The sequence below is a fragment of the Acipenser ruthenus genome, chromosome 36 (assembly GCF_902713425.1).
Source record: "Acipenser ruthenus chromosome 36, fAciRut3.2 maternal haplotype, whole genome shotgun sequence".
NCBI lineage: Eukaryota > Metazoa > Chordata > Actinopteri > Acipenseriformes > Acipenseridae > Acipenser > Acipenser ruthenus.
In genome coordinates, this window is record NC_081224.1 from 5,693,048 (window position 1) to 5,721,025 (window position 27,978).

Here is a 27,978-nt window from a genome sequence, read left to right on the forward strand (position 1 = left end):
TCCCTACAGATTTTCTCACATGGTTTGTATATGCTTGATGAGTGTTTGTTGTTTTTTTCTCTTTATGAATTCTTTTGATTCAATGGTTTCTGAGTGGCAGATAGCAAGGGCAACAGCAGTTGCTGCTGTAAGATTTTCATGTGCATGTTTGTGTCATATTAAAGCAGACCAGATACATTCAGATTTATGCATCTGGACTTACCAAATGGTCTTCAACGGCAATGCAGTGGCACTTCAATGGCAATGGTAGCACATAAAGCAGCTACAATGCTCATTTTTCAAATTGTTATCATTTTGACTATATTATTGGTGGGATCACAAGGGTGTGAACCATTATCTATGTAATCCATTACTGCACCACAGTACCATATCAGAATTAGTTAGGTTGCTACCAGTCAGGACTGTAGTGTAGTATTTGTTGGCAATGCTGTGGTCTGCTAATGGTTCGGCTAGGGTTTCTATACTAGAGTTTAATAGACTGGGATTATAATGGGATCCAAATGGGATTTTAGGTCACACCTTGAATTTTTTTTTTTTCACACAAAATTAAATCTGGATTTATGACCAGACAATATTGTTTATTATGATATAGGGTGTGGACTGCAGTACAAGATGGAGGTTACTAGCTGCAGAGAACACTGTAGACCAGGTCACAGAGGTGTGCAGAACATGATGGAGGTTACTAGCTGCAGAGAACACTGAAGACCAGGTTCATTTTCTTTAGATATGTGCATTTATAGCTACTCTGCCGCTCAGGCACTCTGAAGCCGACAATTGATCCTTGGGCCCTGTCCTCCAAATTTAGCACCCAACAGTGGACTATCCAGTCCTAATTCTGCACTCTGAAAGGCTTTGTTCCAAATAAATAAATAAATAAATAAATAATAAAAAAATAAAATGCTAGCAGTTATTTTTTTTCTTAAAGACAATACTTTTACAAAAAAAAATCAAAAAAAAAAAATCAGAAAAGGCAATTATTTGAATAACCCTTCCACAGAGCTTGAGGGAGAAATTTCGAACATTTGAACTTCCTTTTGACCCTTGACCAATTTCCATGATCTGACAAACTACACAGGACAACCAGTGCTTTAGGATTAGGATTTCTTCAGGGAAATACACTACAATTATATCAATTTAGCCTCTATGTGAAAACATTTGGAAGTCCCAGTATACCCACAAGAAATTAGCTTAGTATTTAGGAAACTCCCAGGACTCTGGCTGTGATAAACAATTTAGCATCAGTAACTAAGGTTCAAATACTGAAACCCCCCTCTCCCAGCTCTGCATCCACCCCAAAACCCAACATTCTGCCAAACTGGGCCTATAATAGCCACCAACAACCCTCCCATTTTCTCTTACTAAGCACTTCCTGTTTGGGAATGTCAAAGGTCACACATTTACAACATGTAATGGATTATATTACATAAAAATTGTGCCAGAAAGGTATTTTTGTTTGTTGTTTTTTTCCTTGTATGCAAAAATCCTCATCTCTCCTTCTCATTCAGAGGGGAGGGGTGATTCACTTGGGTCACAAACTCTACATTTTGTTATTGTGCGATACAGAAATGTACTTTTGTCCTATTTACAGATTCCAATAATAAGAATAATAATAACAATAATAATAATCATAATAATCATACTCAGTTTCATCTTTGTAATGAAGTTCCAAAGATGCTCCATAGTTCCGATCCTCTTAATTTATATTTTCAGAGAACAACAGTGTCATAGCACAGGAGTTTGGACCAGCACATACAAATGTGTGGGGACAACTGCGGGCTGCAGCAAGCTACCAGTGCTACAGATAGGAATCCATGAACAGAGGCAAAGGCAACCTTCGTTCCAGGGTCCATACACAAGCATGGTGGCAGACAAGCTTGACTTCTCTTGATCTTCTTTCTCAAACCTCAAGATGCAATTCTTGAAATTCCAAAAGTATGACGCAATAGAAAGAACTCTGAATTGCATTCTGCAGGCCTGTTGAGTGCTGTAACTCTTTACTGAAGGACCTTGTCCTGCCTTGCTGTTCTGCTTGTGAGGGTGGCTGCTTGGGTTTTTGACGCAAAATGATGTTTACAATTTTCTTACCTAAGCATTTCTTTCTTTCACCGTATACCTATTGGTGCAAGCCAAGGTTATTCCTGTCTGGGTCAACCTTTTGGTTGTTCTGGACGTTTCCCAAGAAGCACTTGGCCCAGGATTAGGGATTTCCCTTCCTTACTGAGATGTCATGTTTTGAATTATTTTTGGCAACATTTATAGATTCAGAATCATTCGTGCATCCTGCCTCCCAAACCAGATGGCTTTGTTTCTTTTTATTTTTACAGGATCGCTGCTCATAGTTTGTTAACTTTTTTGTTGGTGTTTACAAATATAAAATAAAGATTAAACTTTTAAAATCTGGACTCCCCATTCCCTGGTTACCTTCTTGTCCCCCCCCATCCCCCCCCCCCCCCCCCCCGAGAAAATGCTTACAAAAGAACTGTGTGCTTTCTTGGGCAGAGACAAATGGAGAAACAAACTGATTTAGATGCCAGTTTTTTGCAAAAAAGGCAGGAAACGGGAATATCTGTGCTTTTATTTCAGAGGTTCTAGAACTTTAAAAAGTGGTTTTCTTGGTCTTCGAACAATGACCCGCAAAGAAAGGAAACAAGATGGCAGACAAAAAACACCTAAGCCAGAGGTAGCGCTTTCTTTTTCTTTCTTTCTTTCTTTCTTTCTTCTTTCTTTCATTGTCCCTCGAAATTCACTGCCTTGTGTTTATGTTTCTAATCACTACTGTAAAATGAAATCTGACTGAGAATAAGGCAGCCTCCCCCCACTCCCCCACACCTGCGGCAGTAGCAAGTTGTTTGTGGGGGGCCCTAATCTGGTGAAATCCCAATTACCTCAATGTAGTGTTTTGGGGAGGAGGAAGGAAGAGGAGGTATGGAGGATCTGAAGACAGTCTTGTTGGTATCTTTGAGGTCTGTTCCTGCCCCGACTCCTCTCTCATTCTCCCTCCCTTGGCCCTTCTGGCATCAGAGGCTGGTCACAAGCTGCATCTGGCCATCTCCTTCTACCATTCCCCCTTCCAGACCTACTTGCACCAGGTAACCCTCCCCACTAAGCCTCCGAGCCTGGGACTGGTAGTAGGCTTGAAGCTGCCCTCGAGGCACTAGCGCCGGCCGGCTGCTGCTGAAATAGAGCTCATCAGGGGCTTGGGCTGAATGAGGAACCACTTCCACTGCTTCAGGGCTACTGTCTGGATACGGGGAATCCCGAAGGTTGGTCATACTGGTGTAAAGAGAGTCTCTGTTTGGGGACTGAAGCTGGCCCTCAATTCCTTCAGTCAGCTCGGCCGTATAGCTTTCTGACTCCTCTGGGTCACTCTGATAGAGGATAGACTGTGCCCTCTGCAGGAGCAAAGGTTCCTCCAAAGCTTTGTACATCAGCTCGATATCGATGCTTTCCTGCTCGTGAGGAGCATCTGGGACTATGGCGTCATCCTCGCTGCCACCGGCCCCAGGATCGACACCTCCTCCCAGGCCACTGCTCCCGCTGTGCCCCTTCACTAGACTGCCTTTCTCTCCCCCAGCCCCACGCAGGTTGTTGTGCACCAGCTCGGAGATAATCATCTTTTCAAATGCGGCGGCATCACTCAGGTTGCGTCCTGTTCTAGGGAGAGGAGGGGGCCCCCCTGGGCTGTTACCGCTGCTCCCCAGGAAGTCACAGCCCCCAGCACCGCCCACTCCAGCTCCACTCCGCAGGGAGTAGCTGTTGTTGAAGTTCCCGTTTAAAGGCAGGGTTTCCATTCCACAGGTGTCACGGCTTTTGGACAGGGTGTTTTCTGAAGAAAGAAAGAAAGGTATTCAATTGAATGTATATTGTATAAACAAACAATCCTATTTAGTCTTATATCACTATAAAGGCCCCACTTAATTCTTTAAATGCAAATCACTCCCATAACAAATTTATATATATATAAAAAAAAATACTGTAAATGTATTTGATAGCTGATTCACAAAGAATTAACTCATACGTTTTTAAAGATAATGTATTTGTTGCAACAAATGTCCCATCAGTATGAAGTGCATACCTCTTTTAGGCAACATTTTGTTGTTATATATATTGTTATATTGTTGACTTAATAGAGAGTTTTCATGTTAGTTCCTTTATGTTGCTCTAATATTATTAATTATATTTTAATTTTACAGTACACAGTTCTGTTACATATTTAACTTAATTACTATTTACTGCAAGCTGACCACCATCTTTCAGTTTAGCTAACGAAGGATATTTATTGTCTGAAACGTCCTGAATATTTTTTTTTTTTTTTTTTTTCTGCACATTCATCAATTATTATTATTTTTTTTAACTTTATTTTGCATTGCAGTTAAATCTTCTTTTTCCATTATTGATCTGTTGCTACCCCTGGTTACCCATGCTTTCAGTTAGTGTTGGTCATTCCACCTGAAGGATGTACCACCCCTTCAATGGCTTCTTTCTGGCCATTAACCAACAAGCTGCTTCCCCTATTGACTGACATGCTTTCAGCCAGCAACATTTTTTGGCCCAGAAGACACTACTGACGTGAAATGACCCAGTGTAACTGATACCCTGAAAATAAGGTGTATAAACTGAGCACTTTCTTTAACCTAGTGTAGTAGCAGATAGCACATTTTAAAATGAAAATACATGTTTGCTTTAACATGTGTTTCTTTCAAAACTGCACCATGGATACCTACAGTATGTAGCTAATAGAAGATTTTTTGAAATATTCTAATAGATACAATCACTTTAATGCACTCTGTTCAATTGTAAGACAGTGACTAGCAGGCTCATTTAGACTGGGGGCCTTGTGCTTGACAGGCAAAGTTCAATGGGAGTGACGTACTTGGGTCTCTGAAGGTTCCTGGTGAACCAGCGTCGATGGAGGGCAAAGGAGAGAAAAGAGAAGAGAACAAGAGAGACAGTCAGACAGGCGGACAAATCTCCCTTGACATCTAGATTAATAAGTAATCAAAAGCTGAAATAACAAAAGCAGGAAGGCTGACCCTGGCACAGCACAAACCTCAATGTGCATGCAGCCATTACCACAGACAAACAAGTATATACCGGATATTGATTGAGAGCTGTGGTACTCTTAACACAGATGAACTCCCACATTAATCACATTGAGACAGCTCTTCATTTTACAAAACCAAACAAACAAAGCAATATTATAACACGGCCCAAATGGTCCTATTCATTTCAATGGGAGACCTCACAGTCTATAAATATAACAAACAAAAGAACTGGTGGGCTTCCCTTATACAAGTTCCCCAGTGTAATGAAACATAATGAAAGCATGATAAAGCACAGGTAAGCGTTGTAAAGGACAGAGAGGTATTAAAGCATAGCAAAATACAGTGGTAACTTTCTAAGTGTTATCACCTCTGAAGATGAAAATGTATCATGTCAACAGTTTTTAAAACTGAATTGTCCACTTTATATTAATAAAACAATAAATACATTAAATTCAATATTTTAAATTTAATATATTAATGAATTTCCCTCAATGTCATCTTTCAAATCTCTAAATCCCCATGTGATGAGCCTGTGAAGCCCCAGACTTTCATATCAGATGCAGTCAATCAGTACGTTCTGATACTGGGGTTGAGATGGAGCTTCACGATCAAGGGAAAAATAAACAAATCCCCTGGGCCGGATGAGATCCTCCCAATAGTACTCAAAGAAATGATTTACAAACTGCTAACCAAGATCATGCAACAGTCTCTTGACACAGGGGTTGTACCGACAGACTGGAAAATTAGAAACCTAATACTGACCCACAAAAAGGGAGACAAAACCGAACCAGGTAACTACAGACCAATAAGCCTTACTTCTATTATATGTAAACTTATGGAAACTATAATAAGATCCAAAATGGAAAATGACCTATATGGTAACAATATCCTGAGAGACAGTCAGCATGGCTTTAGGAAAGGGAGATCATGTCTAGCTAACCTACTTGATTTTGAGGCTGGCAGATCGCTACAAGAAAGATTATATATATATATATATATACACACATACATACATACATACATACAGTGCCTATAGAAAGTCTATACCCCCTTTCAAAATTTTCACCTTTTGTTGCCTTTAAAATTAGTTTTTTTTTTCATTGATCTACACATCCTACTCCACAACTTCCAAGTGAAAAAAATATTCTATAAATTTGTAGAAAATGAATTAAAAATAAAAACTGAAATAGCTTGGTTGGATAAGTGTTCATCCCCCCTTGTAATAGCAATCCTAAATTAGCTCAGGTGTAACCAATCGCCTTCAAAATCACACACCAAGTTAAGTGGCCTCCACCTGTGTTAAATTGTAGTGATTCACATGATTTCAGGATAAATTCAGCAGTTCCTGTAGGTTCCCTCTGCTGGGTAGTGCATTTCAAAGCAAAGACTCAACCATGAGCACCAAGGAGCTTTCAAAAGAACTCGGGGACAAAGTTGTTGAAAGGCACAGATCAGGGGATGGGTATAAAAAAATATCAAAGGCCTTGAATATCCCTTGGAGCATGCTCAAGACGATTATTAAGAAGTGGAAGGTGTATGGCACCACCAAGACCCTGCCTAGATCAGGCTGTCCCTCCAACCTGGATGAGGTCAATGACAACTTTGCAAGAGCTACAGACTTTTATGGCCAAAACTGGTCAAAGTGTGCATGTGACAACAATATCCCAAGCACTCCACAAATCTGGCCTGTATTTTACTCAAGATAGACCGCCTTGAATCCGTTTGAAGTATGCAAAAAAAACACTCAGGAGATTGAGTTGCCATGTGGAAAAAAGTTTTGTGGTCTGACGAAACTAAAATGGAACTTTTTGGCCTAAATTCAAAGCATTATGTTTGGCACAAACCCAACACAGCCCATCACCCAAAGAACCCTACTGTGAAGCATGGTGGTGGCAGCATCATGTTATGGGGATGTTTCTCATCTGCAGGGACTGGGGCACTTGTCAGGATAGAATGGAAAATGAATGGAGCAAAGTACAGTGAAGTCCTTGAGGAAAACCTGCTACCCTGTACAAGATAGCTGAAACTGGGACGGAAGTTCACCTTTCTGCATGACAACGACTCAAAGCAAACAGCCAAATCTACACTGGAGTGGCTAAGGAACAAAAAGGTAAATGCCCTTGAGTGGCCCAGTCAGAGACCCGACCTAAATCCAATTGAAAATTTGTGGCATTACTTGAAGATTGCTGTCCATCAACGCTCCCCAAAACATTGGGCAGCTGGCTCTTTGAGCTAAAATATATACATATATCTATATCTATAGTAACACAGCCTTCCGGCTAAGACTCGTTTGCACCCTTTAAACCTTTGCGGGCTGTGAGAATTCTACCATTTTGAGGACCGTCTGAGATAACTTTAGAGCATGTATCAGACCAAATATCTACTTTCTAAAAAGCTGTTGCTCTGCAGATTACTAAATAAATAATTTGTTCTATGATCAAGTATACCCACACTGACCTAGTTTGAATGTGACAAAAAAGTTTAAATTATTTTTTCTTTAGAAATCATGAGTGTAATTTATTGAACTCCTATTTAAAATATGTACCTATGGTAGCCACACACTACAATATATTTTTTAATATCATGTATGACCTTGATTTTATACAAAATTGTTTGACAGGTGCACGTTTTTACCTTTTTGAGAAGCAATTGGCAGGGTTTTAGCTTATTATGTGAGTTAATAAATACTATATTATAATAACTAATTAATAGCTATAAAAGTAATATTACATTGGACCAAATTAATGAATGTCAAAAAGGAAAATAATGTAAAAAATAATAATAAATAAATAAATAAATAAAGGGTAACACTAGCAACAGCAAAGTCTGATGCAATATTGCACGTGTGACACATTAGCCTACACTAAACAATTGGACAATGTACTAGTCTATTTATAACCAGGGCTTATTTCACATAACTAACTATTGAAAACTAAACAAGCAAAACTGTGATGTTCCCAGGCTCATCTACTTCAGAATCTTCATATCGGTGTGAAGAAGTTCATAATTCAGGGGATATTCTACTCCTGCTGGCATTCATTCCATCAACATCTTAGATAAAAATGTCTTCTACCACATTTCTACCATATTTGGATCAGTAAGCATTCTGGGTTGTGCAAAATGATTTAGAAACCTCTCCGGTAAAGAATTGTGCTTTGACGCCATGGTCTACGGTAATCTCGAGTAAACACTGCAACCATAGATACTGAAATATGCTGCACTACATAGAAAAACTCAACTCTATTGGTTAGGGTCTTCAGTGAAATACATTTGGATTGGTTTGTCATGCCTGAAGTTTGTCACACAGATATTTCACTACAGTAAATGTTTTGTTTGTTTATAAGCATTTTGGTGCTTGTAGAACACACTGTGGTCACTGAATCGCTCGACAGAAAAAAAAAAAACGCTGCTAAAAAATGAAATAGAAATATTGATCTTGAACTACAGACCAGACTAACTGTTTGTTTGATTGTATGAAATCTGACGAAGGTTTTTATGCTAATTTGAAAAAAAAAACAAAAAACATACTTGTCACAGCAAATTCGTCTGAAATTAAAACAATATAAAACAAAACACCTCACTCCCACGTGGAGTTCTAAACTATACTTTTCTTCAAATTCTAACTATATCGGATGGCTAAGCTGTTTACCGACTGCAAAAACACTTGTTTCACACACACAGTTTACAAGTTTAACCAGAACACTAAAGTTCACACAGGACTTCAGCCTTCACACAGCTAGCCCTGACTACAGGGTTTCCCTGACTCCTATCCAGGGCTTGATCAGCCTCAGGTGCTTCACATTAAATTACAGCCAGGTGAAACTCATCCTGGCTCACTCCTGTGGCATTCTGGGGGATATAGTCTTATATCCAGCCCCAAGACTATATATGTGTGTGTGTGTGTGTGTGTGTGTTAAAAAAATGAATGATAAATAGTCTGCACAGGGCATTTGGAATTACTACTCAGATAGTACAGACATGTTAAAACAAAGCAGTGATTTACACTTTTTGGTCTGAGATTTTATAAAGTTTTGAAGGACATGTCTGTGTCTCATCTCGCCTGCTTTTGTATTGAATGACACCACAATTAATTAGGTCTGTGTAGTAACTAATGCCCCAAATAAAATGGTAATCATGATCACATCTCGAATGGGGTTTTAATAAGCATCACAGCACATTTACATCCAGCCAATTCTGGAATGTCATTGTAATTAATGAGCCTGATGCTTCTTGGCCTTGCTGCAATGAAAAGTGACTGGCCATGGAGAACACCAACCACACTCCTCACATCTCAATTACATTAAATAAGAGGCTACACTTGGCATGTCATTTATTACACTGTGCTCCTACTGTAAATTACATATCGCACCCCAGAGCTACAGACTGCTTTATGCAGTATATATTGCACTACTAGGAGTAAATGCATACAAAATATATGTGATTTATAGTGGAGTTTATGTACAAATATGAAAACGTTGATCATAATGATCATAACCTAACGTTCCTTTTCAGGTACAAAATGTAACTATTACTAAATGGGTCAGTATACCAAAGATTGCTGCACGACCGGAATGCTACAAGGTTAAGCCAAGGCTGCCTTGTGCGTTACGATTCAGGACCCCAGTAACAAGTAGCTAGGGCTAAAGAATTGAGGGAGAAACTCACCTCTATGCCTGTGTTGTAAGGGTTGACTCAGAAGCCACCCTTAACACTAGTTCCAAGCCAGAGTTTTGAGGATCCACGACATTTAGTCTGTAGAACCTAGTAAAGGTATGGAAAGTAGCCCACACCGCTGCATTGCAAATGTCCTTTACAAATGCACCTTGGAATAAAGCCCATTAAGTTGCCATGCCCCTGAAGGAATGGGCAGTGAGCTTTCTGGAGGGGGCCAGCTCATAGGCAGTCCTGCCTGTGTCTGTTATTCATTTGGACAGCCTCTGCTTAGACAGGACTTGCCCATGGGACTGCCTCCAACTTTTTGTCCTGACAGCATAGTACGCCAGGACCTGTACTGAGCAGAGCGTATGGAGTGGCAGCTCCCTGTCAGACGAAGGAGGTGGGAGGGGAGGAAGCCTCCAATTCCACAGACATGGAATGCTGAGATAGTGTTCGGCAAAAGGCAGGATTAGTACTGAGCGTAAACCTTGTCCTGGCCTCTGTAAAACGTAAGCAGGCTCTCACTAAGGAGAAAACCTGCATCTCGCTCACCCGCTTTGTGAAGGTGATAGTAAGCAAATAGTCGCTTGAGCAATAATACTTCAGCTCAGCTGAATGCATGGGCTCAAATGGAGGCATCAAGAGTGCATTGAGCACCATGTTTAACTTCCAGCGAGGAACAATGTCCTTCATAGGCGGCCGAAGCCGCTGAACCCCTTTCAAAAATTGTCCCGCCAGGAAGTTGAGCTCCTGGGGAGGCAAGTCAATTTTAACAAACAGGTCCTGCAGAAATTGCAATATTACTGCCATGGGACAAGTCATGGGGTCGAACCCATGAGGCAGACACCACGTCTTTAAGACACTCCACTTGTACCCGTACTGGCAATGTGTGGACGCTGCTCTGGCATTTTGTAAGGTGTCAATAACCCTATTGGACAGACCCAGCTGGTTCAAATTCAGCCATTCAGGGGCCAGACCCAGAGCTGCAGGCTCGATGGGTCGCTATGCCATGAGATTCCCTGTGCCTGACTGAGCAGGTCACAGCCCTTGGGCAGTCTCCAGTCTCCTGGGCCTATAAGGGGCTACTAGGAGCACCTTGGCCCAGTCCTGCATGGTTTTCTCCAGACACAATGAGAAGGCATATAACAGTTGCCTTGGCCACTGGTGTGCTAAGGCATCTACCGCCAGTGGGTCCCTGCCTCGTATTATGGAGAGCCAGCAGGCCCGGACTGGCCATCTGGCAGCTCTGGCAAATGCCAGAGGGGCCGGTGCGTTAGTGGGCCGGTGATCATTTTTTCTTTTTTTTTTTGCTTTCACTATTGTGTATGCGTAGATTAATCAAATAGAAAAGACTTTGAATGACTTACTACATTAAGAACTCACCTAAAATAATGTCATTAAATACAAATTGAGGGGACTTCCCTCTCAGCAACTTTATTTAAAAAACACAGCGATACACACACACTCATGCGTGGCTTCTCCCTAATCCTGAGCCAATCAATGCATAATGTTGGGCCATCATGTGTTGACATATTAATAAAAAATAAAAAAGCAAAGACGTCAGAATTAGTAGGTCTGCACTCCCTGTTAGAAAGATGGATGAATCAAATAAACGAAAAGTCGGAGCCGAGAAAATTAGAGAAAAAAAGGCAGAATATTCCAGAAGCTGAAGCACAAAAATATGTTAAAATAACTCATTTGTTTAGTCGTCCCAGCCCTTCTCGACCATCATCATCAACTTCAATTTGGGAATCGTCATCTTGTCATCGTGGTGCGAATGAAATGTTAGTAAATGATATTCCTCATTCTGTGGCAGATATTCTTGATCCTGTGGCAGCTATTTCTGTTATTGAGCAACAATTTGCATAATTAGGTGATTTTGCATCTAATGTGAGTGCCGATCTCAAGGATAGCTAGCAGTAGGCTGATCCATAGGTCCTCTTTAACCCTTTGTGGTCCATTTATTCAGCGCGTCTCAGGCACGTGAGGTCCAATTTATTTTCACACGTGCAGTTTATTTTAGACGTGCTTTTTAAGTGGTTTTTTCACAGTAAAACAGGTTTAAAAGGCACTGCATATCAACAGGACACTCAGTACTGCATGTCCAGCCCCTCCCCACCCCTTGTTCTCTGTATTTTTCACATACCTCTTCATAGTCGTGCATACCGATAAATCATCTACTGATCACTCGTTTTATCACCAAACTCCTCAATAATGCGATCCAAGTCATTATTTTATTACTATAACATCTCAAAAAGCTCTGCAAATGTCTGTGATATTCTTTGAGCGCTGGATGCAGAAGTAGCTATCTTGTTTGTTTATGTCTGTGTTATCTCTGGTGCCGGGGCTATGTGTATGGCTCAGATCCGCCCCTTTTTTCTTCTTCTCTCGGCTCCTATCGGTCTCACTCGGCCATTGAATGGTTTTCTCAGCTTTTTGATGATGTCAGACAGGGTCTGACATCGGACCGGAAAGGGAAAATTGTAATGTCATAGGACCGCAAAGGGTTAATATTATTATTTTGCCTTGGCCAATAGACGGGGCTACACGTTTATAACTGCTTATTGTTTGAGGGTAGTCCTTTTATTTCATGAAACAGAAAGTTAGAAGAAAGAAGAGAAAAAGATAGAACAGTAGTAGTGAAGGTAGAAAGTAAGTTCGTCTGTATGTTCATCGACATGTCAAGTCTCCCGCATTGGACGTGAGACTCACACATTAGCGTTTAGGCAGTTAGCGTTTCAACCAATTGGCACAAAGCAATAATATGCAAAGGCGGGCGTTCTTGTTTTCAACCTATCTGTGATCGTATCAGCACCAAGCGCAGCGAGAGATAGTGTTTACTGTACTTGATGCTTTCGCTAACTGTGATGTTGGATGGCAAACTTTAAAAGTAAATTTCTAACTTTTAGAACGCCACATTTAAAACAATCGCACATGTGCATAAACTCTAGGTTGGACTACGCAGCATAAACTCCGGGTGAGATTTTGTGCAATTGTGTAATTTATAAATTCGGTGACGTGAATAGAAAATACATTTTAATTGAAGCTGCGGATTTGTCCCAATGCTAAACAAAACAATTGCGTTGCATGTTCGGTTTTGCCAAGATCATAATATTGCTACTGCATCATAAAGAAAATACAGCTGCATAAGGAGTATACCTTTCTACCACAGAAAATGTTCTTAAAAATTGCGTGAGTGGCTTATGAACAATAAGTACACAAGTTTTTTCTTATGCATATAATTTAAGTTAAAGCTGCCAATTTTCCTGGGAAAATATAAATCAAATTCTGTTTTTACGTAGCATGTGCCTGCAAACTGTACCGTATTACTGTATTACTGAGGGTTAAATATTAATTCATTTAGCTGATTGAAGTGTTTCATGTGCAATATTAAGCAGTGTACATTTTAAAACAAAAAATCTTACGCAATGACCTAACACACCACCTGGAAAGTCTCTTTGGCCTTGAGTCTCTCTCTTTGGGGCTGTGAATCTCACTCTTTGGGGCTGTGAATCTCACTCTTTGGGGCTGTGAATCTCACTCTTTGGGGCTATGAATCTCTCTCTTTGGGGCTGTGAATCTCTCTCTTTGGGGCTGTGAATCTCTCTCTTTGGGGCTGTGAATCTCACTCTTTGGGGCTGTGAGTCTCACTCTTTAGGGCTGTGAATCTCACTCTTTAGGGCTGTGAATCTCTCTCTTTGGGGCTGTGAATCTCACTCTTTGGGGCTGTGAATCTCACTCTTTAGGGCTGTGAATCTCACTCTTTGGGGCTGTGAATCTCTCTCTTTGGGGCTGTGAATCTCTCTCTTTGGGGCTGTGAATCTCTCTCTTTGGGGCTGTGAATCTCACTCTTTGGGGCTGTGAATCTCACTCTTTGGGGCTGTGAATCTCACTCTTTAGGACAGCCAACCCTTGGCATCTCTGTCTTGCATATAAAAGCGTGTTAATATTACCTTGGATATTACCTCCTAAATGTCTGCGTTAATAACATATTATTAGCTACTGACATAAATAAGCAAACAAATTGTACACTGTATTGCAGCAGTGTGGAGCAGTATGGCAGCAGTGTGAAGTAGTGGTTAGGGCTCTGGACTCTTGACCGGAGGGTTGTGGGTTCAATCCCCAGTGGGGGACACTGCTGTTGTACCCCTTGAGCAAGGTACTTTACCTAGATTGCTCCAGTAAAAACCCAACTGTATAAATGGGTAATTGTATGTAAAAATAATGTGAAATAATGTATAATGTGATATCTTGTAACAATTGTAAGTCGCCCTGGATAAGGTCGTCTGCTAAGAAATAAATAATAATTCCAAATATGTCTGTAGGTCTTCTGTGGTTTATGTATAGTTACAGCAAACAGTAAAACAGTCCTGCCACATGCCACAGGCAGGGAGGTAAAGCGACAGGAGGCTGACTCCATGTCCATCCACACAGGGCCGTCCAGCCGGGGGTGAAAATGTGAACAATGTAATAGATTTCGGATATTAGCCGACCAATAATAAAATTGAAAGTTAGGCAGAGCCATACCCACCCCCCCCCCTTGGTTTCATTCTTTGTAGGAAATCTTTCCGAATTCTGGGAGACTTCTTATTCCAGATAAACAAAGAAACCATCCGATCAAGTGTATTGAAAGAACTTTTAGTAATAAAAACAGGGATACATTGAAACAGGTAGAGTAACTTAGGGAGTGTGTTCATCTTGACTGAGTTGATGTGACCTGCCAGAGAAAGTGGTAGGGTGGACCAGCGAAGAAAGTCTTGTTTAATACGCTCTAGTAGGGGAGTAGAGTTAAATTTAAACAGTTTGTTGTATGAGCGTGTGACTGTGACCCCCAAGTAAGTAAAGCTTTCGGATGCAATTTTGAAAGGGAGATTCTCAAGGGGACAGCGACGAGCTGCCAAGTTGATAGGGAACAATTCACTTGTGTAGGTTAAGTTTATATCCAGAGAACCTGCTAAACTGCTCCAGTATGACTAAGGCATGGGGGAGGGAAGACATAGGATCAGAAATATATAAAAGAAGGTCATCAGCATAAAGTGACACCTTCTGCTCGCGCAGAAGCTGTAGGGGAGGAATATAACAGCTTGATCCATGAAATAAAATTGTGACCAAAGCCAAACCTATGTAGAGCAGCAAACAAGTAGTCCCATTCAACACGATCAAAAGCTTTCTCTGCATCTAATGAAAGAATAACCTCAGGCAGGGGAGAAGAGGGAGTATATGTAATATTGAACAGGCGGCGAAGGTTAAAATAAGGGTATCTGGTCAGAGAAGACAATAGAGGGGAGAACCGACTCAAGACGGTGTGCCAGGGTCTTAGCAAGAATTTTAAAGTCTGCATTAAGCAGCGAAATGGGGCGGTAGGATCCACAATCAAGAGGGTTCTTATTCTGTTTAAGCAGTACCGAGATAGAGGCTTGGCACAGCGTAGGCGGTAGGGACATAGATGTAAAAGATTCAGCAAACATGGTGCTCAATAAAATTATATGGGAAACCCAACTGGGCCAGGAGATTTACCACTCTGCATTGACCTAATAGCTTGAGTTATTTCATCTGGGGCAAAGGGCTCCTCCAGGTGGGCTTTTGAGTCAGGATCCAACGCTGGAACAGGAAGGCTCTCAAAAAAAGAATCGGTTAATACGGGATCGGCAGGTGATTCCGATTTGTAAAGAGAAAAATAAAATGTTTTAAATTGATCATTAATCTCCTGCTGGTCAGTTGTAGGCAGACCTGATTGAGAATTAATTTGTGGGATCAAATGTGAAGCAGCAGATTGACGCAGATGATGTGCTAAAATTTTGCTAGCCTTGTCACCATGTTCATATAGTGCATGCCGTGATCTAATCATTAATTGCTCTGCCTGTTTAGTGGAGAGAAGGTTGAATTCAGTCTGTAGGGACAATCGTTGTTTATAGAGTTCTGGAGGGGGAGAGAGAGCATGTTGCTGATCTAACTGCAAAATAAGATCAGTTAGTTCTGAGAGCCGCCCTGTTCGAAGCCTGTTGAGTCTAGCACTATAAGAGATTACTTGGCCTCGTAAATAAGCCTTTAAGGTTTCCCATAAAGTGATGGAGGACATCCCAGGTGTTGAGTTGGTATCTAGAAAGAAGTCTATCTGGGAAGAAATAAACTGGACAAAGTCTTGATCAGATAATAATAGGGGGTTGAGCCTCCAAGGGTGACGTGGTGCCACCTGCCTGTGAAAAACAAGCTCCAAAACCAGAGGCGCATGATCTGATATGACTATACTCTGATACGTACAAGAACGTACAATGGGAAGCAGTTTTTTGTCCAGAAAAAAGTAGTCAATACGAGAGTATGTTTGATGTACAGGAGAAAAAAAAAGAGTACTGCCGGGCAGTTGGAAAAAGAAAGCGCCACGGATTAGAAGCCCCATAAGTGTCAAGAATTGAACGAATAATCAGAGCAGATTTTGAAGGGGGTGCTGGATTTAGGCAGGAGCGGTCCAACCTAGGATTAAGAGTACAGTTCAGGTCCCCCCAAGTAAGAGGTGGTGTGTGTGCACATCAGGTAGGGAAGAAAGAAAGTTAGTGAAAAACTGACTGTCATCCCAATTAGGAGCATAGACATTAGCTAAAATTAAAGGGGTGTTATAAAGAGTACCTGTGACAACAACATAACGGCCATTTGGGTCCGCAGTCACCTGGGAGGCAATGAATGGAATGGATTTGTGTACTAAAATTGCTGCTCCCCGAGCCTTGCCATGAAATTTGGAATGAAATATCTGCCCCACCCAACTCCTGCGCATACGGGAGTGGTCCGAATTTCAAAGATGTGTTTCTTGCAGAAAAGCAATGCCCACTTTCAGTTGTTGAAGGTGAGATAACACTCGATTGCGTTTCACTGAGTGATTAAGCCCCTTCACTAGAGTTAGTACCAGCTACAGCAACCATCAAGATTTAGGGATGTAAAGAAAAAAATGTAGGATGAGATACAAAACAAAACAAAACAAAACCGGCATCTTAACCTCAGATCCCCTCCCCTTGACCAATATAAAAAAGAGACACGGCAGAGAGAGAAGCTAAGTGAAAGAGAGAAAACAAAAAAAACCCCAACAACAATAGAAAAAATATAACTGCCCCCCCCCCCCCCCCCATACCACCTATTAAGAGGTGGTAACATTCCCAAAGCTTAATTTGTAAAGCTTTTAACCTAACCACTGTGTCTGCTCTGCTGTGCCTAACCTTACAGCACGAGTCCCAGAACTGAACTATCTAAATGTGAGCAACCCTTGAAAATAGGTAACTATAAGAAATGTACCAAAATGTATGAAAACACCAGAGAGAAAATAAATAAATAAATAAATAAATAAATAAAAATAACTGGTTAATGCTTATACAGTGATAGTGTAATACTGCAAGAACATTTCAATTATTTAGTAAAGTATCCACATAGTAAGTCAACACCCCAAACTATATCAGTAAGAGAAACAAACCTTTTCATTTCAGCAATAACAAATAGTATACTGAACCCAGGGCCATGCAAACGTTATTCCTCTCCTTTCAAACCACACACAAACGTGAATACTAAAAAAAATAAATAATAATAATAATAATAATACTACATATATATATATACACATACACAAATACACACATATATACATATATACATACATACATACATACATACACACATACATATACATACACATACACACACATGCACATAAATATACGCATACACACACACATACATACATACACATACATATCCATACAAACACATAAAATAGTAATACTGGAAAATCCATTACAGACAGTTGAGAGTAGCAAACTTAACCAGCAACCCAATAACACCACTGGAGCGATAGCTGCAAAGCATGCCCGCACAGACTAGCAAAACCCGTGTTCTCCGTGGCACCAAAACTAAATTCCCCGGGATACATTGCATTGACGCGCCGTTTGCAAGTCAGTCTGATGCGCACATTTCAACCATAACAGTAATGCTTTCAATTTAGGCGAACATTCATTTTACCGAAGGAATACACACACAAATGAAAAAAAAAAAATACAACCCACAACCATACATACACAAAAAATAATAATGATAAACAAAAAAGACATTTATACTTCTGTATAACGCCGTTATATTTAAATGATATTAAGTCAGCAATTACCGTACTGTATTTACTCTGTGCATTTTAGCTTAGGGAGGATCTCTCTTGAATAAAAGTCTTTATGCTGCTTCTGGGGTATCGAAGATTTGATCAGTTCCATTGAATGAAATGCGGAGACGTGCTGGATGTAATAGGTCATACCTCACCTTCGCAACCTGGAGAAGCGCCCTCACTTCATTATAAGCAGCTCTGCGCTTTACCAAATCAGCACTAAAATCGGGGAAAATGAAGATTTCCGCAGAAGATGAGCTGCCCCTTCTCCCTTGACAAGCGCAGAAGCCGCTCTTTAACCTGAAAATGATGAACTCTCAAAATGAAAGGCCTTGGGCGCTCTCCCTCTCGTGGTCTCGCAGCCGAGGAGCGATGCGCCCTATCCAGAACAGGGGGGGAGTCCAGGCACTCCTGCCCAAACACTTCTTGAAAGAAGCTCGACATAAACTCCGTTGGTCTGCCTTCCTCCATCCCCTCCGGAATTCCGACGACGCGCAGATTATTTCTCCTACTTCGGTTCTCCAGGTCGTCAATTTTAGCAAGGAGCTTGTTATTTTCAGAAGCAAGCAAGTTGCAGGCTGATTCAACCCCAGCAAGGCGGGCGTCAAACACATTCATGGAGCCCTCCACCTCTCTAACTTTTTCAGAGCACTCAGACAATGCGGTTTTAATGGGAGCAATTGCCGATTGAATTTCGGATCTAAGCATAGCAATCTCATCTCGGATAACTTCCCTGACAGCCACGGATATATCAAATAAAATAGCAGATGTAACGTTAAACTTATTAAAACAAACAAAAAGCGACCATTTAAAAGAATGATTTTAAAGGATTGCTAAAGATTATTTTAAAAGATTCAGGAACTCCTGCTTTACACCTCTACTCCATATTAGGCCCCCAAGTGGTTCTCCCATTTTTTATGGTTTAAAATCATATAATTATAATAGTCGTTTAGGCATTATGATAATAATATACATTATGATAATGAGGCTAGACAAAACACTTGTCAAATGAAAGTCTTAGGGAGTGAGGAGAGGCGGGACTAAGGGAACAGGACGCAAGCAGGAAAAGAGAAAAGAAAAAAGGGGAGATCTGAAAACTTTCACTGCACTGCACGCGTACAGTTTAGTTTAGTTTAGTTTAGTGAAAACTACAAGTTTCTAGTCCTAAGGCTGCTTGAGCAGGATAGCTGGCACAGGAATATTACATTTACTCATATTTGCAATTTTAATTCTGTATGTGTGTGGTCCCCCCTCAGGTGCTGACGTTGGCCCTGTCTAGCAGCAAGCCCCTAGGGCCGCTGCTCACCTTATGGCTTGGCCTGAGGCTTTTGCCTCTGTGCCGGTTAGAGGAACCTATTATAGCCTCCGTGGTGAACAACCGCAAGTTGTTCCGAATACCACCTCTGGTAACAGGCGCAGCTTCTCCATTTGCTCAGAGTCCACCAATCGCTTGGACCGGTGACTCTTCTTCCTCTTCCTCGGAGGAAAAGGAGAGGCAGAGGAGGAGGAGGAAGACCGGGAGGACGGCTTCCTGTGTGGGCTACTTTCCCTGGTGCGTCGTCCGGTCTCCCTTGGCACAGAGCCATGGGGGGAGGAGTCACCTCTCTAACAGAGGGTGATGGGGAAGAGAGTGTGCAGGAGTGAGGGATGCAGAGTGCTTTGTAGAGCTGCAGGAGAGACATTTCTCCAGTGTACGCTCAGAGATATGCACACAAAACTCGCAGAAACTGCGATTTATCAGTGCCTCCTTTGCATGCTCCTGCCCCAGGCAGGCTGGCCTTGCATGTGTCACAGGGATAAAACCCAGGCATTATGCAAATAGCAAGCAATGTACAGTAAGAACAGTCACTTCCTCAGCAACAGGGCTGTCAACAAGACCTGCTTGGTACCCGACTGGGGATGTGAACACTGGTTACAGCGGGTTGGAACCATGATGGTACGAGTCGGTTTGTTACCTGTAGCACCCGATCTGTACAGTACGGTACGGGACAGTACAGAACCGAGACGGGGCAGGAGCAGTACGGGTTGGTACTGGTTTGGTGCCTGTATCACCGGGTCGGTACATACCAATGCTACAGTACAGTTTATAGCCTTTATGGCACCGTACCGGTGTGGTAACCTCGGTCCCGGTACGATACAGTATGGTATGGTATGGTACCTAGTTGGGTTGGGAACAGAGTGGGTTGGTGACCTCGGTACCTGGGTAAGGGTCTACTCGATTCTCGTTACCGTGGGTAGCAATGCACAGGGATGCCCACCTGTGCAAGCTACTGGCAAAACCACTCAGTCAGTACCCACATGAGACTGAGGAAAGCCTGCTTGTTAGCAAATTAACAGCCCTCGTAATGGTGTTGCTAAAGTTGTTACCAAAATGGAATCAAGGTGCTGTGGGACGGATTCCTGAAGCAGCCTCTTGGTCCTGCGCAGCTCTGCTGAGCCCAGCAGCTGCTCTCACTACACATGTGCCACTGCAAGCAATGCATACAAGCTCTTAGTGTCTGTGAAAACCAAAAAATATAATGAGAAAAGAAAATATTCTCTCGTACAATAATACAGTAATACAATTACTTAAATTATACAAACAATCACATAATATTGGCCGAAGCCAAAACGAGAATAAAATAACTCTAGCCGGAGCTAATGCAGCCTGGGGAAGAGCACAAAGTCAGCCGTTGCTTGATCCCTTAAAACGAATAGAGCCATTATTTGTAATATCACACATAATTTGTGTAAAACCCAATAAATATGAAAATTTGTAACAGAAAAAGTAACAACTGCTTATCTGAATAGGCTCTTCCTGTCAGGTCAGTTCTTGAAAAGAAAAGTGGCACTGAGTTCTGTGCGTGCAGTCCCCGGGGGCGGGCATGACTGCGTCACAGAGGCTCGGCTGAGCAGCTTTGATATGTTTATTCAGGTTTCGGGTCTTAAAGAGGTTAACCCATTCGGTAATGGTTAAATTTAGTACTTGGAAATATATATTTTAGGAAATACAGTACATATTGCACCCCCACATGCATACAGCAAGGTTATATTATTATACTGGAATTCGGCTCACTAAAACACATAAGAAAATACCTATTTATAGAAAAAACTTTTGATAAATTACAATAAGTGATCACAATTAAGATGTAGCCTGACCTATACTATATGTGTTTTAGTGCTTTAACATAACCTAAAACAACTGTGCATGCTGTACCATTATTAACCCTAACAGAAATACGGCATGATTATCAATAGCTTGGTCTTTTTCCTTTTCTGCTCAGAGTGTTCCCTAATTCCTTCAGGGAAGTTTGGATTGTAAAAAACAAAATTAAAAAATATATATTTTCCAGTCTGGTTTTTGCCAAATGAGGCAGCAACAGTGGGCAGCTGGGCTGGGCTTCCTGGTGTGGAATGTGGGCGGTGGAGGCGTTTCCTGACCGGCCTCCATAAAAACAGCTGACTTCCAGTAAGTAGGAGACCTCTAGCAGAACACCAGGAGACTGAAGGGATGCAAGTCTTGTATAACTAACCAAAGTAATGTACGTCTGCAAAGACCACTAGGTTGAGTGTATGGACTCACATTTCGCTGCGGGTAAAGAAACCAATACATGTTTTTCCAGGAGAGTTATAAGATCTCTGCTAGTTAGCCCTGGAGATGGACTTGTTCATTCACAAGATCTCTGCTAGTTAGCCATGGAGATGGACGTTCATTCACAAGATCTCTGCTAGTTAGCCATGGAGATGGACTTGTTCATTCATAGCAGTGCACTGTAGAGGGTGTGTGTTCTTTCTCAGTGCAAATTCATTTTTTATCCCAGACTGTTGGGGAAACATTTTGTTCATAATTGTAAAGAAGGAGCACAGTCCTTGTTACGACCACTGCTGGTGTAATATATGGATTCTAAGACGGTATATCTTACGATACACAGACTCAGTACTGCATAGGTATACCCTGTGATGAACCTGACATCATAAAGGCTTTACTCTTTAACTCTTAGCACAGACTCCAGCCACTAAAAGAATTAGACACTGACCTGTCCTTCTATATCATTTTGAAATTATAATGCTGTACTGGTCCTTTGTTTTGAAATTTATCTAGGGTTGTTTGAAGAAATTGGGTATATTGTGTTGAAATACACTTTGCTTGCAGAGACACACAAAAAAATTCCCCAAAAATTAAAATAAAACATAAATAAATGGTAAGTGTTCTCCCTTATGAACCCTATTTATTTGATGACTTCTGGAACTACTTTGGTTAAGTTGCAAGGAATTTCTAACAGCACAGCTAGGTTAATACTGAATGACCCGTATTCTGTACATCTTTCTATCTTATATAAGTCCCTGGGTTGGGTGCGCCGCAGGCTCTCAATTTGTCTGCTGTGACTCCAGGCGTATTTACATATACATTTCATAAATACAATTGAACTGAACTGAAAACAAATCCTTTCGGTGCATGGTTAACCAAACATTTTGCTGGCAGATGGAATTTGTCAGTACACAGGTTTCCGTCAAGCTTTGCATCCTTTGCGTGAAAAATGGTTGTCAACACTGTCATTTTAAAACAGCATTTGTGCTGCTCCCATTAGTTTCTATTTTTATCTTTGGAAGATGGAATCAGACGTGCCAAAACATCTGAATGTCTAAAAACAAGCCAGTGTAGCTGCAGCAGCGCTGTTGCAAGTTCACAAGTTAGGGTTTCTGAGATGGTATCACAGTGAGAATGCAGACAAAGTGAGAATTTAACTGCACATTATTTAACAGAAAAATTAATATGATGTATGCAGCGCTCCAATAATTATAATAACAAATATCTTAGATACAGGTGTGTGGGGGGAGGGGTGTCTGCTAATGCTTCTGGGCTGGAATTTCTTCACTGGGATTGGTATTAACCAATTCACACTGCTGGTAATCCAATGCAATCTAATGGTACCATTATCAGAACCAGACATAGCGTCCTACCATATCAGAACCAGACACAGCGTCCTACCATATCAGAACCAGTGTGTCTACAATTTCTGTTCCATCTCCATTTCATTGCCATTCTTTGGACAATAGCGTCTGCCAAATAAATAATAATAATAATAATAATAATAATAATAATAATATACTGAGCATCAAAATAAACTTATCACTATTATAACACATTTATTTTTGAAAAAAAAGGTATATAAGTGGACATTGACTACATGTTTTTGGTTTCTTTTTAATCACTCGATCATTCATCCTTGACCATGACACGATTGAGTGACTATGACTGAAGCATATGCACTTAATCACCTAATTAGTGAGACAGTTGATTGGACACTGGATATGGAGTGATTTCAGCTGTTGAATTGCAAGCTTGAATAAAAGCAATAAAGAAAATCACAGAAAAAAAAAACCAATATGCCACGTCTGTCAAGAGAGCAGCGTCTTCATGCGATCGGCATGTTGGATGCTGGACTAGGGCAGCATACTGTGGCTCGCCGTCTTGGGTGCTAATAGCCAGCAATTTCAAACCCAGCGAGATGGTATACTCTGTCAATGACAGGCCACAAACTGGGAGACCAAGAGTCACAACACCTGCCCAAGATCGACAGATCATTTTGCAGCATCATTGTGATGTCAGTTGTTAATCAGCACAATAAAAAGTCACTGCACCTGCTATAAAACAGAGTTTGTCATTTTTCGATCACATCTAGTGAATTTTAACCAAATGTAAGTGATACATTTCTTTTGAAGCTCAAATATAAGTGATAGGTTTCTTTTGATGCTCAGTATCATAATAATAATAATAATAATAATAATAATAATGGTTCTGCTAGGGATTCTTCAGGGTAATCCACAGGCATTAGAACGGATCCCAGTGGGGTCTGTAGCATCTGGGCCCCTCTGACTTGTCTGCTTACCAGTGGAGTTGAAGACGCTTGGAGAGGGGGGGTTGTACCCCACTGATTCAGCCAGCAGGGTGTTGTAGGGGCTGGTGCCTGAGCGAGTCTGTAGGACTGGGTTGGTAAGCAGGTGGTTCCCCATCGTAGCTGTAGGAAACAGAAATAGAAAGAGGGAAGTGTCGGGTTTAATCAGGTACAGGGATTGGAAGGCATGTTTAGTGTAGAATAGCACATTATAGTCAAGGCTGTTTATTTAAAAAAAAAAAAAAAAAAAAAAATAGCTTTAGCAATGAAGCCCTAATACAGCATGAGGGTGGAATGGCTCTAACTTTCACTACTTTAAACACCAGGGCACAGTGCACGTCTGTCTTCCTATAGCTAATTAACACTGACAGACATGATTCCAACCCAATCACTGCCAGCAGTCCCCACACTCACTATTGAGAAAGAGAGAGGCGTCTAAACCAGAAACCCTGTGAAACAACCCCAGGACAAATAGAATACAGAGGAGGCATGTAATCCTGTATTACAGACCCTTGTGTGATAGAGAAACATCTCAAAACCAAAGATACATCTTCTGTGACCAAATAGTCTTCACTGCAAAGTAGTGGCACAGCAGTGGCATTGCTTCTGTACAAAGACAGGTAGAAAGGGTAGCTATTGATAGAACGGTAGCGCACTAACTAACATATTTTGTCAATTAATTTTATCACAATTGCTTGTATGATGAAACACATACAACTGCATTGGATTGCATCAAAATGATTTTGCATGCCATTTTGGAAATAAGAAATGTACATTCAATTACTACAATTGTGTACATTAACTTTGGATACAGAAACTGATCCGGTATACAATGACTTTTTTTAATGGTACTGTTCACTTCGTAGGGCTCCCATTCGCAATTTGTAAAGAAAATACTAGCTAGAACTTATTATTACCTTGAAGGTACAAAGACCAACACTGCACCCAGGACAAGTGTTCACAACTACCTTCAAATACGAATATCATTGAAGTGATCAGGAGGCAGGAATTTGATGTTAAATAAAGGATTTCTCCCAGCGCTCCCGATAAGGTTTTGGGTCATTGAGTAATTTACTCTCCAATTTAGACACTATGGGCTCTATTCTGATGAAATGAGTGCAATCGCAAACGCAGTGGTTAAAGTCAATCGCGTCTGCCCCGGAGGGAGTGACTTCTCCAAAAGTGTGATTCTGATGAAATTAAAAACCCAGCGCAAGCGTGTTAAGTGGCGCACTGACAGCGCCCAGCCAATCAATGCTGAGCAGGTTGGGGAATCTGCTATCCAATCAGGGCCAGGCAACAATCCCTTTAAGAGACAGAATGCGCTTGCGTCACCGCAAGGCTCCGTTTTGAATGTAGACGTGGCGATCATGTCGAGCGGCAATAGCACAGAGCAAGAAAAAACAGAGCAAGTCAGAACAGCAAGACACAGGAGATTGCTATATTAATAAAAGAGGTAGAGGCATGTAGGGTGATAAATGTATTATTGAATATAAGGTACATGATTTCATGGCATTGACATGACTACATGTAAAGTGTAAAATACCTGACTTATCTACCAGTAGCAGCAGCTGATTCATTTTCTAGCGGGACATGAAATCGTTCCCTCTGAGCTTGTAATGTACTAGAGTTTCAATATAACCAGGGCTTACACTCTCATGGAATATCTCCCGGAGCCCAACCAACCCCCAGCTAACTTATTATTTTTTTATTTGGATTTGAGTGCATGTTCGTGTATTTCTGTACGTTTCAGTATTTAAGATACTGTTAGGTCCTAACATTTATTAGCAAAATAAATAAAATAAAAAGTTTTAGTAATTAAAAATAATCTAGTTGTCTGCAGTATGTGTTCATCCTGATCGTGCTGTTTGTTCAGTTACTTGTTCACAGTGTGTGTTCATAAAGTCAAAGCCTCCTTCTGGCTTTACAAGAGATGCGACGTGCCTGTGTTGTTACTGTGATATGCTTAAAGTTGCTGAAACTAATCAAACTGCGTGCAGTTGTCTGATTTCAACTCATCATTCAAAGAGAGTAGTTGCTATAGTATTGTGGTTACTGTTTTGCTGCTGACATCAAACAGTTTCTTGATTTATTATAATTTGTTTTACTTTATTTGCTATACTAAATTTGAATAGATAGATAGGACAGCGAGGAAGCAGAATATTTTACATTGACAGACAAAAATTTAGAGGGCGTCTGCACTACTAGAATGGAGACTTTCTTTCAACAAGCAGGCAAAAGGTAAAATACATGAATACTGTATTAAGTATTTTCGGGCAGATTGATTTGGAACAGTGATTAAACATAATTTGAAAGATAACATTTGAGGTCCTTTATCAGAGATTTAAACCCTCATATTGACCAATCAGGTTAAAGGAACTCTCTGATCCATTTTCTAATTCGTTATAATGTTTCAAACTAGTTAAGCTTGTACATTATCAGGCAACCAAACAAATATCTTGTTTCAGGTCTGCCGATAGTAGTGACTTTCAATCATGGAAACAAAGCAAATACATTGTGTCAAGTTTACACAGCAGTTAACTCGTTTACAGTTGCACATGATTCAAGCACGCACACACAGCACTAGCACCAGGGAAAGGAAGGCCAGACACACACATACAGATCCAGAAGTGGCGCTTCTGTTATGCTGCTCTCCATATACTGTACGTAAATATTTTCACTTATAATAATTGCCATGAAAATACATTTCTACAGTCCTTGTGAAAATAAATATAGTACTCCATTGTATCTGCAAAAGAAGATTCTTTTTAGATTCATATATTTGTTTATTATTAATTTACGAATAATATTGTTAGTTTCTTACGTTTTGCCATTTTCTTTGTCTTAGGTTCTTTTTTTCTTTTCTTTTCTTTTACCTTCTGTGTCAGTCCAAACGCACACAGTTGCTACTTATGACTACTTTGCTTTTTATAGTGTGTTCAATTGTTAAAGTTCCTGATTGCGCCACTAAATAAACCTGGCTTCAGCGGGTCTTAACGCAGTGCTCAATTGTCTATTTGGGACCCCTCTGTGCTGTCATCAGAATCGCTTCGGCTAGTATGTTAATGATACCATGCCCCGAAATGTATGCCAACCCATGGTGATAGGGCAGGTGCTCTATCACAGCCGCAAGACATGTCTTCAGAATACCATTTCAGCGCAGTCTTTTTTTTTTTTACTTTTTCGCTCCATTTATGCTCCACAGAATCGGGGGCTAGCGCCGTTCAGGCACTCGCATTTGCGCTGTGATCAGAATACAGCCCTATGTGAGTAAAATGAATTTTGGGTGAGTAAAATGCAACATTACTTGAGGTCATGAGTACTTTTAATAAATACTGTACATATTTTAATGCTAATTTGGTGAGAATGCATTAATATATATATATATACATAAAGCTGCAGATGGAATATACTTAACCAAAAGGACTGCATGCGCATACTAGATATTTCCAGTAATTTAAACTAAAACAAAACAAACAAAAAAATGCTTCCTTGTGCTTCTCTCCCTTTCCAAGTCAACAGACATGCTCCCAAAAACAATGTCCAAAAATATTTTAAAGAAACTGTACCGATACTGCACTACTGCAAATAAACAAACGATAATATTGTATTCTTTACTGATCGCCTTGCTATAGCAATATAAACCATCCCAACTCTCTCCAAACACAGAATACTGTATTTATTATATAGATTTACCTTCCAAAAGTGTTGTTGACAGATGGGTAAATTGGTATGTTAGGTTGAGGAGGTTAAAGACATCATCGATAAATCCTAAGGCTTATTCACCGGTCACAAACACGCATTGCAAGTATTGCAAGTAAGTGGATTCAACCGTACGTTTAAAAATAAAAATTGAAAACCTGTACTTACTGGTCACGTGTTTCTGGCAATTCCCAGGCAGGCTACAATTAGGGCATGATCCATTCTCTAGCTACAGCATACAGTTTGTTCACAATTTACCATTGAGATGCTGGGAATCAACGAAGTACAAGAAGCTTGATAACATGCAAACTCAACTGTGCAGCAAAATTGCTGTGCATATGCTTTGCGCATTACATCTACATATCATAGATAATTCCTATTTTTTCAATGCGTAAAACACCCAGTACGCATTTGATCTGGAGTGCTGGTTCGGCCCTTATAGCTACATGAACAACTCTTATTTGTAAAATTACAGACTAAGGTGTGACTTATTCATGCTGTGATAATTGCAGGACTGGAGTCCCGTTTTAATTGACAGACTGCTGGCATTTATTCAAAACTGTTGTGT

At 40.7% G+C, this 27,978-nt stretch overlaps 1 protein-coding gene across 6 annotated transcripts in view; it reads right to left on the minus strand.

Annotated features, from left to right (window-relative positions):
- Window positions 1-2,463: 2,463 nt before the first annotated feature.
- LOC117965547 (adhesion G protein-coupled receptor L1-like) overlaps window positions 2,464-27,978 on the minus strand; it is a 270,259-nt gene continuing 244,744 nt past the window's right edge. For 4 of the 6 annotated variants that reach the window (XM_059007937.1, XM_059007934.1, XM_059007936.1 and 1 more), the window contains 3 exons: window positions 23,703-23,831; window positions 4,874-4,891; window positions 2,464-3,826 (listed from right to left, as the gene is read on the minus strand). In XM_059007937.1, coding sequence (XP_058863920.1) covers window positions 3,018-3,826; window positions 4,874-4,891; window positions 23,703-23,831 — 956 coding nt within the window. In that variant the 3' untranslated portion in view covers window positions 2,464-3,017. The remainder of the gene's footprint in view (window positions 3,827-4,873; window positions 4,892-23,702; window positions 23,832-27,978) is intronic. The other 2 variants (XM_059007938.1, XM_059007935.1) reach the window with 1 other exon arrangement.